Here is a 17,690-nt window from a genome sequence, read left to right on the forward strand (position 1 = left end):
CTCCTTTCCTTCCTTCTTCCTCTCTTCCTTCCTCCCTTCTTCCTCCCTTCCTTCCTTCCTCCCTCTCTCCTTTCCTTCCTTATTAACAGTGTGAGGTGCATTAGGTCATATCTATCTATCTGTCTCTCTCTCTATCCTTATAAAGTAAAGACATTTCTCTCTCTCTCCTCTTCTCTCTTCTCTTATCGCTGCATCGTTCTGTCTGTTCTTCATCATTTAAACTTCAGACTGTTTTTATTTTCTATGAAGGCAGATCTTTAAAAAAGAAAAGAAGAAGAAGAATAAATGGATGTAAAGGCTCGTCGTTGTTCTACGTGAATAACACGATAAATCCAGACAGACAGACAGACGGAGGGTTTTATCTGGATCGCTGCTTTTTAATTACGCAGCCGTGTTGAAAGAGATAAAACTTCCTGTCTTTCTTCTTCTTCTCTCTCTCTCTCTCTCTCTCCCTCTCTCTCTCTCTCTCTCTCTCTCTCTCTCTCTCTTTCTCTCTCTCTCTCTGTCTCTCTCTCTCTCTCTTCTTTCTTTTCCTCTCACCTGAACCGTTAGTCTCATCTCTCTTTTGTCACTATCGATTCTCTTCTTCTTCATTCGTTTTATGGCGGACGGCTCTGTCGCCTTTGTGATCGATGATGCGTTCAAGTACAATCAGATTTTCCACCACTTATGGCAGAGGTGTCAAACTCACCTTCATTCAAGGGCCACATACAGCCCAGTGTGATCTTATGTGAAGGAAGAAAGGAAGGAAGGAAGGAAGGGAGGAAGGAATGACAGATGGAAGGAAGAAAGGGAGGAAGGAAGGAAGAGAAGAGAAGACAGGAAGAAAAGATGGAAGGAAAGAAGGAAGAGAAGACAGGAAGAAAAGATGGAAGGAAGAAAGGGAGGATGGAAGGAAGGAGAGATTGAAGGAAGCAAGGGAGGAAGGACAGATGGAAGGTAGAGAAGACAGGAAGAAAGGGAGGATCGAAGGGAGGGAAGAAAGATGGAAGGATGGAAGGAAGGAAAAGAAGACAGGAAGGAAGCAAAGAAAACATGGAAGGAAGAAAGGTTGGAAAAGAAGACAGGAATGAAAAGATGGAAGGAAGGAAGAAAGGGAAGCTGGAAGGGAGGAAGGAAGGAAAAGATGAGGGGAAGGAAATAAGGAAGAAAGGGAAGGAAGGAAGGTAGGAAAAGAAGACAGGAAGGAAGGGAGAAAGGAAAAAGACAGGAAGGAAGGAGGGAAGGAAGGAAATAAGGAAGATGGAAGGATGAAAGGAAGAAAGGGAGGATGTTTGACACCCCTGACTTATGGGGAAAAAGCAATGTATGAGTTATTTAATCTCTCTCTCTCTCTCTCCCTCTCTCTCTCTCTGTCTCTCTCTCTCTCTCTCTCTCTCTCCCCCCACCCTTCTCTCTCTCCGTCTCTCTCTCCCTCTCTCTGTCTCTCTCTTTCTGTCTCTCTCTCTCTCTCTCTCTCTCTCTGTCTCTCTCTCTCTCTGTCTCTCTCTCTCTCCCTCTCCCTCTCCCTCTCTCTCTCCCCTCTCTCCGTCTCTCTCTCTCTCTCTCTCTCTCTCTCTCTCTCCCCTCTCTCTCTCTCTCTTACTCTCTCAGACATTTGTTGGTGACGGCAGGAGAGGACCGCTACGTGAAGACGTGGGATCTGAGGAGAATCTATCATCCGATCACGGTGCAGAAACGTTTCCTCACCAACGAGGTGTGCTGGCCGTTAAACGCTCCGGGTCTCATGATGGCTCAGGAGAACACCTACGCAGCGTAAGACTCGCTTCATGATGATTTTAATCATAACAGAGTTTGTCAGAGAAGCTTTTTAATTACTTTAAGAACAAGGAAAGAAGGAAGAAAGGTTGGAAAAGAAGAGAAGAAGGAAAGCTGGAAGGAAGGAAAAGAAGGAAGGAAGGAAAGGAGCATGGAAGAAATGAAAAGACAGGAAAGAAGGAGGGAAGGAAGGAAAGAAAAGATGAGAGGAAGGAAAGAAGGAGGGAAGGAAGGAAAGAAAAGAAGACAGGAAGGAAACGATGAGAGGAAGGAAATAAGGAAAGAAGCAGGGAAGGAAGGAAAGTAAAGAAGACAGGAAGGAAACAATGAGAGGAAGGAAATAAGGAAAGAAGGAGGGAAGGAGGGAGGGAAGGAAAGTAAAGAAGACAGGAAGGAAACGATGAGAGGAAGGAAATAAGGAAGGAAGGAAGCAAGGAAAAGAAGACAAGGAAGAAGGAGGGAAGGAAGGAAAAAAGACAGGAAGGAAAGCTGGAAGGGAGTGAGGAAGGGAAAGATGAGAGGAAGGAAATAAGGAAGGAAGGGGGCAAGGAATAAAAGAAAGGAAGGAAGATTGGAAGGAAAGAAAAGAAGGAAGGAAGAAAGGTTGGAAAGAGGACGGGAAGGAAAGCTGGAAAAGAGGACGGGAAGGAAAGCTGGAAGGGAGGAAGGAAGGAGGAAAGAAAAGATGAGAGGAAGGAAGGACGGGAGCAAAAGAAGACAGGAAAGAAAGAGGGAAGGAAGGTTGGAAAAGAAGAGAGAGCAAGGAAATAAGGAAGGAAGGGAGGGAGCAAGGAAGAAAGAAAAGAAGACCGGAAGGAAAGCTGGAAGAGAGGAAATAAGGAAGGAAGGGAGCAAGGAAGAAAGGAAAAGAAGACAGGAAAGAAGGAGGGAAGGAAAGAAAGGTGGAAAAAAAGACAGGATGGAAAGTGGACCGGATTGAACTCCTCGGCGGGCCATTTCTGGCCCACAGGCCTCATGTTTAACCCCCCTGATTTAAAGACTTTAAAGTTAATTCAGATGGAAGGAAAGGAGGTAAGGGAGGAGGGACGAGGAAAGAAGGGAGGAAGGAAAGTAGGAGGGAGGGAGGAAGGATAAGGGAAGGAAGGGAGGAAGGACCAATGGAAGGAAGGAAGGGAGGAAGGACAATGGAAGAAAGGGAGGAAGGAAGGAAGGAAGGAAGAAAGCAAGGAAGGATGGAAGGGAGGAATAAGGGAGGAAAGGAGGGAGGGAGGAAGGAAAGGAGGAAGAAGGAAGGAAGGTAGGAGGAGGGGAGGTGAAAGGAAAAGAGGAAGGAGGACGGTAGAAGGAAGGAAGGAAGAACGAGGAAAGAAGGGAGGAAGGAAGGTAGGAGGGAGGGACTGAGGGAGAAAGGAAAAGAGGAAGGGAGGATGGAAGGGAGTGAGAAGGACGGAAGGGAGGAAGGAAAGGAGGAAGGGAGGAAGGAAGGGAGTAAGAAGGAAGGAAAAGAGGAAGGGAGGAAGGAAAGGAGGAAGGGGGGAAGGAAGGAAAGAAGGAACAGTCAAAACAGACGGGGTCAATTTGACTTGGAAGGATGACAGGAAGGTTAATGTCTTTAATTTATTTAATATTTAATCTTGTTGTGTTTCATGTTGTGTTCAGGAACGGCTCTCATGGCGTCCATTACTACGATCACTACATGCGCTCCATCTACACCGTTCCTAGGGTGGCTACTCTCTGGGTGAGTCAGCTGATCACATCTGATCACATGCTCCCTTAACGGCCTTCATTAACCTTTATTGGGCAAATAATTATATTTGGTAACTTCTGTAAATATCCCAAAATATCCTTCCTTCCTTCCTTCCTTCCTTCCTTTCCTTCCTCCTGCCTTCTTTCTTCCCTTCCTCTTTTCCTTTCTCCCTCCCTCGTTCCTTATTTCCTCCGTCCTTCCTTCCTTTCCTTCCTTCCATCTGTCCTTCCTCCCTCCTCCTTCTCTCCTCCCTTCCTTCCTTCCTTCCTTTCCTTCCTTCCGATCTGTCCTTCCTCCTTCCCTCCTTCTCTCCCCCTTCCTTCTTTCCTTCGTCCATCCCCCTTTCTTCTTCCTTCCTTCCTTCTTTCTTCCCTTTCTCCCTCCCTCCTTCTCTCTTTCTTTCCTCCCCCCTACCGTCCTTCCTTCCTTCTTTCCTCCGTCATTCCTTCCTTTCCTTCCACCCTCCCTTCCTCCCTTCCTTCCTTCTTTCCTCCCTTCCGTTCTTCCTTCCTTCCTTCCTTTTCAATCAGTGTCCTTTAAAGGGTTAAAAGAGTCATTAATAAATATATGTTTGATTCAGACCATAAAATAATAACTGACTCAGCATGTTGAGCTTCATTAAAACGCTGACAGTGATCTCATAATTAAAAAAGGTTTAATGATGCATCAAAATGTTTCTATGATAAATGTGAAGATTTGAAATATCCCTCACTACTATTTCATTTTTTTCACATTACCTTAAAGATACACCCCAATATTTAGTCTCTTAGTCTTTAAATCTTCTCCTAAGTCACTGCAGATGTTGTAAAACTCATCTTAAAATGATGTTGAGTCTTAAAACTTCAACAGAAGCTGAAAAATGTTCATGCAGCTGCACTCAGAGGCCAAAACACACGCGATGCGTTCAGGGACGCTGATGTGTGTGGGTCAAAAACACAGTCAGTGTAGTTATGTGAAGGAAACTGGAGAAACGTAACACTTCAGGTAGCGATTATGAGTGTATGTATGTAGTTATCCTTTCCTCCTTTCCTTCATCCCTTCCTTCCTTCCTTCCTCCTTTCCTTCTTCCTCCCTCCCTTTCCTTCCTTCTTCCTCCCTCCTTTCCTTCCTTCCTCCTCCTTTCCTTCCTTCTTCCTCCCTCCCTTCCTCATTTCCTCCTTTCCTTCCTCCTTTCCTTCTTCCTCCCTCCTTTCCTTCCTACTTCCTCCTTTCCTTCCTTCTTCCTCCCTCCCTTTCCTTCCTTCTTCCTCCCTCCTTTCCTTCCTTCTTCCCTCCTTTCCTTCCTTCTTCCTCCCTCCTTTCCTTCCTTCCTCCTTTCCTTCTTCCTCCCTCCCTTTCCTTCCTTCTTCCTCCCTCCTTTCCTTCCTTCCTCCTCCTTTCCTTCCTTCTTCCTCCCTCCCTTTCCTTCCTTCTTCCTCCCTCCTTTCCTTCCGTCCTCCTCCTTTCCTTCCTTCTTCCTCCCTCCCTTCCTCCTTTCCTTCCTTCTTCCTCCCTCCCTTCCTTTCTTCCTTCTCCCTCCTTTTCCTTCCTTCTTCCTCCCTCCTTTCCTTCCTTTTTCCTTCCTCCTTTCCTTCCTTCTTCCTCCCTCCCTTCCTCCTTTCCTTCCTTCTTCCTCCCTTCCTTCCTCCTTTCCTTCCTTCCTCCTCCTTTCCTTCTTCCTCCCTTCCTTCCTTTCCTTCCTCCCTCCCTTCCTCCTTTCCTTCCTTCTTCCTCCTTTCCTTCCTTCTTCCTCCTTTCCTTCCTTCTTCCTCCCTCCCTCCTGGGGAAACTGGAGAAAATTAACACTTCAGGTAGCAGTTATGAATTAAACACCAGTTTTTTTCTATGCTTCATTAGTTAAATATCCCTCATTACTATTTCATTTTTTTCACATTATATTAAAGATACCCCCCTAGTGTTTGTCATTTAGCCTTTAAATCTTGTCCTACATCTCTGCAAAACTCACTCTGGAACGATGTTGAGTCTCAAAACTTCAACAGGAAGCTGAAAAAAGTTCAGTTTTCTGCAGATTTGCAGATAATTAAAAAAGTTTTAATGATGCATTAAAATGTTTCTATGATAAATGTGAAGATTTGAGTCAGAAACATGAATGTAAATCAAGACAGGAGATACTGTTCAATATCTGGATGCTGATTGGTTGTCGTTTCTCCGTCTGGGTGCAGTCCATATCGTACACCGATTGGATGAACAGCTTGGTGACATCAGACAGTCTGGGAGAAGTGATCCTCGCTCTGCTTCCTCAGATCTGCTACAGTCCGCAATACATCAAACGCACCATAGAGAGGCGCTTTGTAAGTTCACTCCATGCTTTTATTTTGAAGTTTGAATGATATCCTGTTTGACTTGATTACACTCACAGTTTCTACCCTCCTGTTGTCCTTAAGTCAAGGAAGGAAGGAAGGAAGGAAGGAAGGAAGGAAAGGAGGGAGGAAGTAGGGAATAAGGAAAGAAAGAGAGAAGGAGGAATGGAAGGAAAGGAGGGAAGGAAGGAAGGAAGGAAAGGAGGAAAGAAGGAGGGAAGGAAGGACAGGAGGGAGGGAGGGAGGAAGGAAAGAAGGGAGGAAGGAGGAAAGGAAGGAAGGAAGGAAAGGAGGGAGGGAAGAAGGAAGGAGGGAGGGAGGGAGGGAAGGAAGAAGGAAGGACAGGATGAAGGAAGGAAAGGGAAGGAAAGAGAAGGAGGGAAGGAAGAAGGAAGGAAGGAAAGGAGGGAGGAAAGGAGGGAGAGAGGAAGGAAAGAAGGAAGGAAGGGAGGAAGGACAGGAAGGAAGGAAAGGAGGGAGGGAGGAAAGAGGTAAAGAGGTAAGGAAAGGTGAGAGGAAAGAAGGAAGGAAGGAAAGGACGGAGGAAAGAAAGAGAGAAGGAGGGGAAGGGAAGGAGGAAGAAAAGAAGGAAGGAAGGGAGGAAGGAAGGAAAGGAGGGAGGGAGGGAGGAAAGAGGTAAGGAAAGGTGAGAGGAAAGAAGGAAGGAAGGAAAGGAAGGAGGAAAGAAAGAGAGAAGGAGGGGAAGGGAAGGAGGAAGAAAAGAAGGAAGGGAGGAAAGAAAGAAGGAAGGGAGGGAGGAAAGAAGGAAGGAAGGGAGGGAGGAAAGAAGGAACAGTCAAAACAGACGACAGGAAGTTTAAACACCAGATTGAATAAAGTCTATATTTTCTTCTTCAGCCGCTCTACTTCACGTCCATGGTGCCTTACGATACCACCGAAGAAGAAAATCAAGAGGCTGGAGGAGCAGAGGAGGAGGAGGAGGAAGAGAAGGACGAAGAGGAGGAGGAGGAGGAGGAGGAGGAGGAAGGAGCGGACGCTGAGTCTGAAGAAGGGAACGAGAACAGAGATGAAAATGGAAGAAGAGAAGGAAGACGAGTCAGAAAGGATAAAAACCCTCGTCTGTTGTTCCAGACCTACAAACAAGCTGTGAAGAAGTATTACCTCCATCATACCGACACTGATATGGTACACACACATATACACACACACACATATATACACACACACACACACATATATACACACACACACACATATATACACATAGAGAGACACACACACATATATACACACACACATATACACGCACACACACCATCTACAGCTCTCTTTATTTATAGAGCACAAAGAGTTTAAAGGAAATTTAACAAAATAAAAGACAAGGGAGGGAGGAAGGAAGGGAAGGAGGAAAGAAGGAAGGGAGGAGGGAGGGAGGAAAGAAGGAAGGTAGGAGGGAGGGAAGAAAGGAGGGAGGAAGGGAGGAAAGGAGGAAGGGAGGAAGTTAGGGGGGACAGAAGGAAGGGATAAAGGGGGAAGGAAGGGAGGAAAGGAAAGAAGAAAGAAGGAGGAGGAAGGTAGGGGGGAGGAAAGAGAGAAGGAGGAAGGGAGGAAAGAATGGAAGGAAGGAAGAAATGGGGAAGGAAGGAAGGAAAGGAAGGTAGGAAGGAGGGAGAAAGGAAGGGAGGTAGGAGAGAGGGAGGAAAGAAGGAAGGATTCCTTCTTTCCTCCCTCCTACCTTCCTTTCCTTCTTCCTCCCTTCCTTCCTTTCCTCCATTCCTTTCCTTCCTTCTTCCTCCCTCCCTTCCTTCTTCCTCCCTTTCTTCCTTTCCTTCCTTCCTTCCTCCCTCCCTCCCTCCTTTCCTCCTTTCCTCCCTTCCTCCTTTCCTCCCTTCCTCTTTTCCTTTCTCCCTCCCTCCCTCCTTCCCTTTCTCCCTCCCTCCTTCCCTTTCTCCCTCCCTCCCTCCTTCCTCCCTCCCTCCCTCCCTCCTTTGACTCGAGCTACAGCAGGAGGGTTAATGTAATATCTCTAAATGTTTCCTCTGATGTTCAGCGGACGTTTGCGAAGAGCGAGAAACGAGCCGGCTGGAAACGAATGAAAGAGACGGAGGTGAAGAGGAAGGTTAACATGGACGAGATGCCTATGGCTTCATTACATAAGGTACTACACACAACTACACAACTACACACACACACACACACACACACACAGAGAGAGAGAGAAGAAGTAGACAGAAAGAAAACAGAGGTGAGTCTCTTCCTCTGCTGCAGCTATAAAGACGACGGAGCTGAATGTAATGATGTGTAAAATGAGAAAAATGGAGGAGGAGGGAGGGAAGGGAGGAAGAGGATGAGGAGGAAGGGGGAGGAGAAGAGGGGGAGGAGGGAGGAGGAAGATGAGGGGGAGGAAGAGGAAGAGGGGGTGAGGAGGAGGAGGAGAAGAAAGGGGGGTGAGGAGGAGGAAGATGAGGAGGAAGGGGGAGGAGGAAGGGGGGGAGGAAGAGATGAGGAGGAGGAGGAGGGGAAGGAAGAGGAGGAAGGGGGAGGGGGCAGAGGAGGAGGGAGGAGGGGGATGAGGCAGGGGAGGAGGAGGAGGCAGAGGAGGAGGGGGGAGGAAGAGGAGGGAGGAGGAGGAAGATGAGGGGGAGGAGGAGGAAGAGGAGGAGGAGGAGAAGATGAGGAGGAGGGGAGGAGGCAGGGGAGGAGGGAGGAGGAAGATGAGGAGAGGCAGAGGAAGAGGAGGAGGAAGAGAAGGAAGAGGAGTAGGAGGGGGATGAGGCAGAGGAGGAGCAGGAAGAAGAGGAGGAGGAGGGAGGAGGAAAATGAGGAGGGGGAGGAGGAGGAAGATGAAGAGGAGGCAGAGGAAGAGGAGGGAGGAGGAAGATGAGGAGGAGGGGGAGGAGGCAGAGGAAGAGGAGGAAGATGAGGAGGAGGGGGATGAGGCAGAGGAGGGAGGAGGAAGAGGAGAAGGAAGATGAGGAGGGAGGAGGGGGATGAGGCAGAGGGGGAGGAGGAAGAGGAGGAGGAGGAAGATGAGGAGGGGGAGGAGGAAGATGAGGAGGAGGCAAAGGGAGGAGGAAGATGAGGAGGAGGGAGATGAGGTAGAGGAGGAGGAGGAGGGGGACGAGGAGGAGGAAGATGATGATGAGGAGGAGGAGGATGAGGCAGATGAGGAGGGGAGGAGAAAGATGAGGAGGAGGAGGATGAGGCAGATGAGGAGGGAGGAGGAAGATGAGGAGGAGGAGGAAGAGGAGGAGGAGGAGGAGGAGGAGGAGGAGAAGCAGTCATTTGAGGATTTGATGCGTTTAATGTTAAGAGAGGCAGAGTGTCGCTGTGCCCTCTGGGATCAGATGATTGATAATCTGCAGGAAAAACTTCAAATGCTGTCGGCTTCTTCTTTTTTCTTTTTTCTGAAGAGGATGAATAGATCAGGAGGAAGAAGAAACTAAATAAATGAAATAAAAGGAGGATTTGTAGTGATGGAGAGAAAGAGACAGAGAGAGAGAACAACAGCTGAGTCATTCACACAGGAGACAGGAAAAGTGATTTAACCCTCCTGTTGTCCTCGAGGAAAGGAAGGAAGGGAGGAAGGAGGGAGGAAGGAAGGGAGGAAAGGAGGGAGGAAGGAAGGAAGGGAGGAAAGGAGGGAGGGAGGAAGGAAGGATGGAAGAAGGAAGGAAGGGATGAAGAAGGAAGGAAGGAAGGAGGGAGGAAGGAAAGAAAGGAAGGCAGGAAGAAAGAAGGAAAGGAGGGAGGAAGGGAGGAAGAAGGAAGGATGGAAGGGAGGAAGAAGGAAGGGAAGGAGGGAGGGAGGAAGGAAAGAAAGGAAGGCAGGAGGAAAGGAGGAAGGAAGGGAGGAAGAAGGAAGGAAAGAAAGGAAGGCAGGAAGAAAGAAGGAAAGGAGGGAGGAAGGGAGGATGGAAGGGAGGAAGAAGGAAGGAAGGAGGGAGGGAGGGAGGAAAGAAAGGAAGGCAGGAAGAAAGAAGGAAAGGAGGGAGGAAGAAGGAAGGGAAGGAGGAAGGAAAGAAAGGAAGGCAGGAAGAAAGAAGGAAAGGAGGGAGGAAGTGAGGAAGAAGGAAGGGAAGGAGGGAGGAAGAAGGAAGGAAAAAATCCAGTGTTACACAGTGAAACAGAAAGAAAGAAAGAAAGAAAAGGAAGAAGGGTAATAAATAATGAGGAGAGAAAGAAAGAAACAAAGAAACACAGAAAAAGAAGGTAGAAAGAACGACAAGGAGGCAAAGAGAAAGAAAGAAACGAAGAAAAAGGACAAAGAAAGAACAACGAGGAAAGAAAGAAAGAAAGGAAGGAAGAAAAACAATAAAAAAAATAAAAGTTCAGCATAAACATTATTATTATATTAAACAAGTATAAAACAAAGTGTGATGTGTGTTTAGTAAATGTATTAACCTCCTCTTCCTCCTCCTCCTCTTCCTCAGGTGCGTTTCAGCCCCAACATGAGCTGTCACCCTTGGGTGGCATCGGCGGGTCAGACGGGGCTGGTGAGACTCAACTGTCTGAGGAGTATGATCAGCGGTCATGTGACCAAGATGATCAGCAAGAACCAGGCACAGTTCAACGCTCTGTACTCTCCAGAGGAGGAAGAGGAGAAGGAAGAGGAGAAGAATGAGGAGAAGAATGAGGAGAAGAATGAGGAGGAAGAGGAGGAAGAACACACTGAGACACAGCAGCTATAGCAGGAGGAGAATCACAAAAAACCTAAAAAAAACAAAACAAATCCCTTTAGAATAATAAAAAAATATTAATTTCTAATAAAATCATCTTCTTCAATAATTCATCTTTAAATTAGAAGAGAAACGATCAGCAGCTCATTATCACGCTGACATGAACTTTAACTCCAACGTTTTTCAGCCTTTGTTTCCACCTTTAACAATGAAATGACGAATGTTTAATCAATGTTTTAATTTAGTTTAATATATTTAATGTTTTTATCACAGAGACATTCCATCACAGTGCTAACGTTCATGCTAACGGTCGCTAACGTTCATGCTAACGGTCGCTAACGTTCATGCTAACTTTCGCTAACGTTCATGCTAATGTTCGCTAACGTTCATGCTAACGTTCGCTAATGTTCGCTAACGTTCGCTAATGTTCATGCTCACATATCCAGGATGTTCCTATCACAGTTTTTCTACATAATTTAGCTTCTTCACGCCTTAAACTGGTGTCTGTTTTCACACTTTTACACCTTTTTATCTTCAGAGGAGACGAAACAGCTTCAAGCCTCCATCTGTTTCTACACGCAGTGCGTTCAGGGACTCCGTTGTGTGTGGGTCAAAAACACAGTCAGTGTAGTTATGTGCACAAAACTGGAGAAACTTAACACTTCAGGTAGTGATTATGTGTAAAGCATGAATTAAACACCAGTTTTTACACTTTCTGTGCTTCATTAGTTATGTTTCCCTCACTACTATTTCATTTTTTTCACATTACCTTAAAGATATGCCCCAATTTCTTGTCTTATAGCCTTTAAATCTTCTCCTGCATCATTGCAAAACTCATCTTGGAACAATGTTGAGTCTCAAAACTTCAACAGAAAGCTGAAAAAAATTGTATCTGATTTTTGAGTTTTCTGTATATTTGTGCTCATTCATGCAGCTGCACTCAGAGGCCAAAACACACACGATGCGTTCAGGGACTCTGTCATGTGTGGGTCAAAAACACAGTCAGTGTAGTTATGTGCACTAAACTGAAGAAACTTAACACTTCAGGTAGCAGTTATGAATTAAACACCAGTTTTCACACTTTCTATGCTTCATTAGTTATGTTTCCCTCACTACTATTTCATTTTTTTCACATTACCTTAAAGATACGCCCCAATTGTTTGTCATTTAGCCTTTAAATCTTTTCCTACATCTCTGCAAAACTCACTCTGGAACAATGTTGAGTCTCAAAACTTCAACAGGAAGCTGAAAAATGTTCAGTTTTCTGCAGATTTGAGCTCATTTAACACAATCAGTGTAGTAATGTGCAGAAAACTGAAGAGAGATGAATGTAAAGCATGAGTTAAACATCATTGCTAGTTAATTTTTTCACATTAAAAACACCTCAATATTTAGTTTTTTAGCCTTTAAATCTTCTCCCAGGTCACTGCAGATGTTGTAAAAGTCTCTAAATGTTCAGTTTTCTGCAGATTTGAGCTCATTCATGCAGCTGCACTTGTTTCATTGTTTAATTATCTTCTCTCTTTTTTTAAATCATGTTCAACAACTCAGGCTTCAGCTGAGAGGAAATACTTGAATTTTTTTATTGTGTAACTTTCCAGGATGTGATGATGTTTGTAAATGATAAAACTTTTAGGTATTTTTTCATGGTTTCTTTAATTGTTAAACTTTCAACGTGGTGTTTGCTACTTTATTTGACTTTAAGTTATTTTCCCAGTTTATTCACAGATTTAGTCATCTCTGTTTTTTAGAGGTAAATAAAAAAAAACATCTTTTTCCACTAAGTTCAATTAGGGGTTTAAATAAAAGGTGCTTATGATTTTTATTTCTTATGTAACAGGGATTATTTCCACATGTCATTGACAGTCAGTGATGTGTTATCTTATATTTCACTTGTACATTTTAAATATGATTAAAAAGCGTTGACTTCTCTTTCGTTGTCTCTATTTCTGAACCGGTGCCGTAAATGTTCATGTATTTATAATAAAATACAAATTTAAATGAATGAAAAGTTGAGTTTGAATGTTTTTATTCTTGATTTTTATTCATCAGTAGATATTCTGGAGCTTTATTATGTTATCAGTGGTATAATTTAAATTAGACAACATATTAAAGTAGATATAATGACAGGAACCTCCAAGGATCAAAATCCCTCCTTCCTTCCTTCTGTCCTTCCATCTGTCCTTACTCCCTTTCTTCCCTTCCTGTCTTCTTTTCTTTCCTTCCTTCCTTACCTCTTTCCTTCCCTCCTTCCTTCCTTCCATCTGTCCTTCCTTCTTCCCTATTTTCTTCCCTCCTTCCTTTCTTCTGTCCTTCCATCTGTTTGTCCTTCCTTTCTTCTTTCTTTCCTTCCCTCTTCCATCTTTCCTTGCTTCCTTCCTTTCTTCCCTCTTTCCTTGCTTCCTTCCTTTCTTCCCTCTTTCCTTTCTTCTGTCCTTCCTTCCTTCTTTTCTTTCCCTCCTTCCTTCCTTCCTTTCTTCCCTCTTTCCTTTCTTCTGTCCTTCCATCTGTCCTTCCTCCCTTCCAACCTTTCTCCCTTCCTTCCATCTGTCCTTCCTTCCTTCCTTCCTTCAAAACTTAAAATCTTAAAGGTGTAACTTCAGATGTAATCATCAACATTTTCATCAGTAAGTGTAATTTAATGACATTTTTATTCTCAGTGACAGATTATACTTGTATTTATTTTATAATTAAATGACACAACACCATCACTCCTCAATATGATATTCACTCCTGAACAGACACACATGTAAATCCTACAGAAGAGAGTTTTCCAACCACGAAGGGATTCGAACCCTCAATCTTCTGATCCGAAGTCAGACGCCTTATCCATTAGGCCACGTGGTCATATTAACTTATCACAGTAGCTAATAGCTTGTGCACCACATTTGTGTTCATGCTTATTGCATCAAATTCTCCAAGGATATTCTTTTTCTTAATTTTTTAAATGTTATTTTTATCAATCACTGTATGAACTATAAATCAGTTTTGTGTTTTTTCATTTAAAAAAAACCCCTGAACAAACTGGCATTTAAACTTCCGGAAGTTCCTGGTTAAACTTAGGTGGCGGGACCTTTACAGAAACGTCCTCTCACTCGCACCTCTCAGCTGATATGTGTGTGTCTCCAGCAGAGTAGCACCCAGGTAGCACCCAGATCGGACCCACCGGACTCTGGAGGTGACGTCACAGAGGAGACTCGCCGAAAACATAACAGAGAAAATGACAACGAGGAGGTAAAGTTCGTTTCTGTTTGTGTGTCCGTGTACATGGCGGCGGACGCTATGAACTTGTTAGCAACGGTTAGTTACGGTTAGCAGCGGTTAGCGACGGTTAGCCACCCGCGAGTCCAGCATGTTGTTGTTGTTTGTCATCAAGCGCGCGCTGGTAAACGTTCCATGCTGCGTTCATGCAGGCTCGGAATTACTGAAGCCTACCGAACAAACATCGGTTATAAAAACCTGATATCGATACTTCCCGATATTACATTTTTAAGTAAATATCGGCCGATAATACTGGACATTTTTTTCTCGTTTTAAGACGACAATTAGGTAAGAAAGTCAGATTAAGATCTTGATCAAAATTACTTTGAAAAGTGAAAGTAAGAATTAAGTGTGCAGACTTTCCTTTGAGAGTCCTGCAGCTGATAAATTGCTCCATAAAACGCATTTTTTTATCAATATAGGTGCAAAATAATTAATTGAAAGTGGAAAATCAGATTAATTTATAATATTTTTATGGCAGGAACTCCAACACGATGTCAAAATGTTCTAAATAATAATAATAATAATAATAATAATGATAATAATAATCCATCATCAGTCCATCATCTGCAGTCTTTTTTATTTCACTTTACAAAAAAAAACTCTCTCTACACTTAGAAATGAAATAGCAAACATCACAGGAGGATCACCATGACACATAGACAAATAGGACTGTTTTTTAAAGACTGTACAATAAACATATTTACACATATACACAAAAATCATACACAGAAAATACACAATATTTAACATATTTACAAACGGTCACACGTATAATTGTTGTCACAGACGGCAAACAACACGATACAGAGCATTCTCAAACATTACACTTTCAGATTAAAACACACAGGGACACTTTTATTTTGAAATGAACTTTGGCTCCAGTTTGACACCAGCACAGTTTGCTTTCATATCAAAAACTATAACACAATAAAATGCATCGCTCATCAGTACATTCACTTAAGTTTGAACGTTTATATATATATATTCTCATTTTGTGTTATTTCAAAAGGAAAACTGTATTTAATATACACGATCTTTTGTAAAAATTGGTGAAAATATAGACATTTTTAAACATTTTTCTTTGATTAATCCTCCGCATTGTGTAATATTTATATATCAGCGTGTTGTGATTGGCAGTCGGATGAGAAATGTTGTCGTATTTTTTTTTTTTTTAACGTGATATTTGACGAACAGCTAACAACCATGCAAGTACTTTTTGGATCAGGATGGATGTCGAGTCGGCGGTTACCATGGTAACAATCTGTCCCTTTTTTTTTTTGTGAAATTTGAGATCAACGAACAACATCAACGGTTCTTAGAAAATGTTTAGATGAGTTTAAATAAAAGTGGTTTATTAATTAATTAATTAATTTTTAAATGATACTCGAGTCCAACCAAACACTGACCGACACTCACCACAGTTATATGAATCCTACTGATGATGATGACGATGACAGTGATCTTCCTCCTCATAGCACCATCATCAACATTTCATTAAGAATTAAACCTAATTTGCTTTTTAATCTATTGATCTCGTTCTAGGTTCAACTTTTTGTCATTTAATTCATTTATAACTGTTCCTCTAACCCTGTTTCCTGTCTCCTGCAGTCTGCTTTGTCTCTAGACCTTCATCCCCTCTAGTTCAACCTGACTTCTCGCCCAAATTTCAGCTCTCAGTTCCCAGCTTCTAGCTCTAATCTCACATCTTCGTTCCCAGCTTCTAGTCCAAGCCTCAGCCACATGTTCCCAGCTTCAAACCCAAGTTTCAACTCTTAGTTCTCAATTTCTAGCCCAAATTTCAGCTTCTAGGTTCCCAGTTTCTAGTCCAAGCCTCAGCCATATGTTCTCAGCTTCTAGCCCACATTTGAGTTTATGTTTCAGCTCTTGGTTCCCATCCTCAAACCCAAATTTCATATCTTGGTTCCCATCTTCTAGCTTATGTTTCAGCTTATTGGTTCCCAACTTCTAGCCCAAATTCCAACTCTTGATTCGAATCTCCTAGCCCAAATTCCAACTCTTGATTCCCATCTCCTAACCCAAATTCCAACTCTTGATTCCCATCTCCTAACCCAAATTCCAGCTCTTGATTCCCATCTCCTAACCCAAATTTCATATTTTGGTTCCCATCTTCTAGCTTATGTTTCAGCTTATTGGTTCCCAGCTTCTAGTCCAAGCCTCAGCCACATGTTCTCAGCTTCTAGCCCACATTTGAGTTTATGTTTCAGCTCTTGGTTCCCATCCTCAAACCCAAATTTCATATCTTGATTCCCATCTTCTAGCTTATGTTTCAGCTTATTGGTTCCCAGCCTCTAGCCCAAATTCAGTCTACTGGTTCCCAGCTTCTTGCCCAAATTTCCCATCTGCGTTCCCATCTTCTAGTCCAAGCCTCAGCCACATGTTTTTAGCTTCTAGCCCAAATTTGAGCTCATGTTTCAACTCTTGGTTCCCATTTTCTAGCCCAAATTTCAACTTATTGGTTCCCATCTTCTAGCCCAAGTTTCACCCCTTGGCTCCCAGCTTCCAACTCAATCATCTCCAGGACTTCTTCCCCTTTCTGCAGCCTTTTCAGTAAGTCTGTATCATATCTCTCTCTCTCTTCTCATCATTGAATGTCTTTTTCCTTTTCTGCTGATATTAAAGGGATAGTTCGGGTTTTCGGGAAACACTGTGAAACAGCTGATGGAAAGGTGCGCCGCTGTCAATGGGCGGCAGTGCGCAGTGATACGAAGGGAGGGAAAATAGTGCCAGCAGGTGATTATGAGGCCTAATATTTTTACAGACAACGATTTTGTGATGCAAATGTATTTACTCTTTATCTTTGTGACCCCAGAAACTAGCGGGAACTACTTTCTTCAACACCAAAAGCAGGCCGAAACTCAGTCACTGCTGTCAAAAACCCCGAACTATCCCTTTAATGCATAATAACAATACTGCTGATAGTTTAATACAGTAACAGCAGCCCTGTAATAATGGTTTTGTAAATCATATTATGTTATAGTTCCTACTTCAAGACAGAGATCAGTCAAAAAGCTTTAAAAAGTAGCTGAAAACCTCGACTGGCTGGATAGATAGATGGATGGATGGATGGATGGATAGATAGAGAGCCAGACAGATGGATAGATAGATGAAAAGGGGAACAGAGAGACACAGAGCTGATGGATGAGTACCACTGAGGCTACAGGAGGAAGGAGAGATAGATGAGATAGTTAAAGGACGGCTCGGAGCTGAAACTAATCGTCCGACTGAAGGACTAAATCATTCTTTCCCTCTCAGAGCTGAACTTGGTCTCGGAGGGTCGGAGCTACGAGCTGCTGCTTCTTCAGCCGTATTAAAACACACTATTACACATTCCTCACTGACACACGTTAAAGGGGCAATTAACTGTACTGGCATTGCCTCTCAGGGGAAGTTTAGACCTTACATATGCAGAGTGTTGAGCTTTTCATACAAAATGAACCAATTGTTATATTTTCATTATATTTTGCATGAATCCAGATGTTCACTAATCTTAGTTAACCCTCCTGTTGTCCTCGAGTCAAGGAAGGAAGGAAGGGAGGGAGGAAAGAAAAAGCTGGAAGGATGGATGGATGGAAGGATGGAAGGGAGGAAGAAGGAAGGAAGGACAGAGGAAAGAAGGAAGGATGGATGGATGGATGGATGAAAGGGAGGAAGAAGGAAGGAAAGGGGGAAGGAAGGATGGAAGGGAGGAAGAAGGAAGAAAGGACGGTAACAGGGAGGGAGGAAAGGAAGAAAGGGAAGAAGGAAGGAAGGATGGATGGAAGGATGAAAGGGAGGAAGAAGGAAGGAAGGACGGTAGCAGGGAGGAAAGGAAGGGAGGAAAGAAAGAAGTAAGGATGGATGGATGGAAGGATGAAAGGGACGAAGAAGGAAGGAAGGACAGAGGAAAGAAGGAAGGAAGGAAGGAAGGTCAATGAAAAGCTAATTAACGGCACTAAGAAGACGATGAACTGTAGAGTGAGTGTGAGTCGCCATTCGGTAAATTCTGTAAATTTAAAATCA

At 43.6% G+C, this 17,690-nt stretch overlaps 1 protein-coding gene and 1 non-coding gene across 2 annotated transcripts; one reads left to right on the forward strand and one right to left on the reverse strand.

The window, feature by feature from the left end:
* Positions 1–601: 601 nt before the first annotated feature.
* On the forward strand, positions 602–10,418 carry LOC128354726 (general transcription factor 3C polypeptide 2-like). The gene is made up of 8 exons (XM_053314901.1): positions 602–645; positions 1,594–1,755; positions 3,379–3,457; positions 5,629–5,757; positions 6,625–6,705; positions 6,859–6,912; positions 7,778–7,885; positions 10,161–10,418. Exons 1-8 carry the CDS (start codon positions 602–604, stop codon positions 10,416–10,418), a joined length of 915 nt encoding a protein of 304 aa, XP_053170876.1.
* A 2,762-nt stretch (positions 10,419–13,180) lies between these two features.
* trnar-ucg (transfer RNA arginine (anticodon UCG)) lies at positions 13,181–13,253 on the reverse strand. The gene has a single exon. It is a non-coding gene; the product is annotated as a tRNA-Arg (tRNA).
* Between the last annotated feature and the right edge of the window lie 4,437 nt (positions 13,254–17,690).

The sequence above is a fragment of the Scomber japonicus genome, unplaced genomic scaffold (genome assembly GCF_027409825.1).
Source record: "Scomber japonicus isolate fScoJap1 unplaced genomic scaffold, fScoJap1.pri scaffold_499, whole genome shotgun sequence".
Taxonomy (NCBI): domain Eukaryota; kingdom Metazoa; phylum Chordata; class Actinopteri; order Scombriformes; family Scombridae; genus Scomber; species Scomber japonicus.

Coding starts and splice junctions, on each gene's coding strand:
- LOC128354726 (XM_053314901.1), top strand. CDS start 602: ATGGCGGACGGCTCTGTCGCCTTTGTGATCGATGATGCGTTCAA. Junction 1,756..3,378: donor CAGGAGAACACCTACGCAGC/GTAAGACTCGCT, acceptor TGTTGTGTTCAG/GAACGGCTCTCATGGCGTCC. Junction 6,913..7,777: donor ATCATACCGACACTGATATG/GTACACACACAT, acceptor TCTGATGTTCAG/CGGACGTTTGCGAAGAGCGA.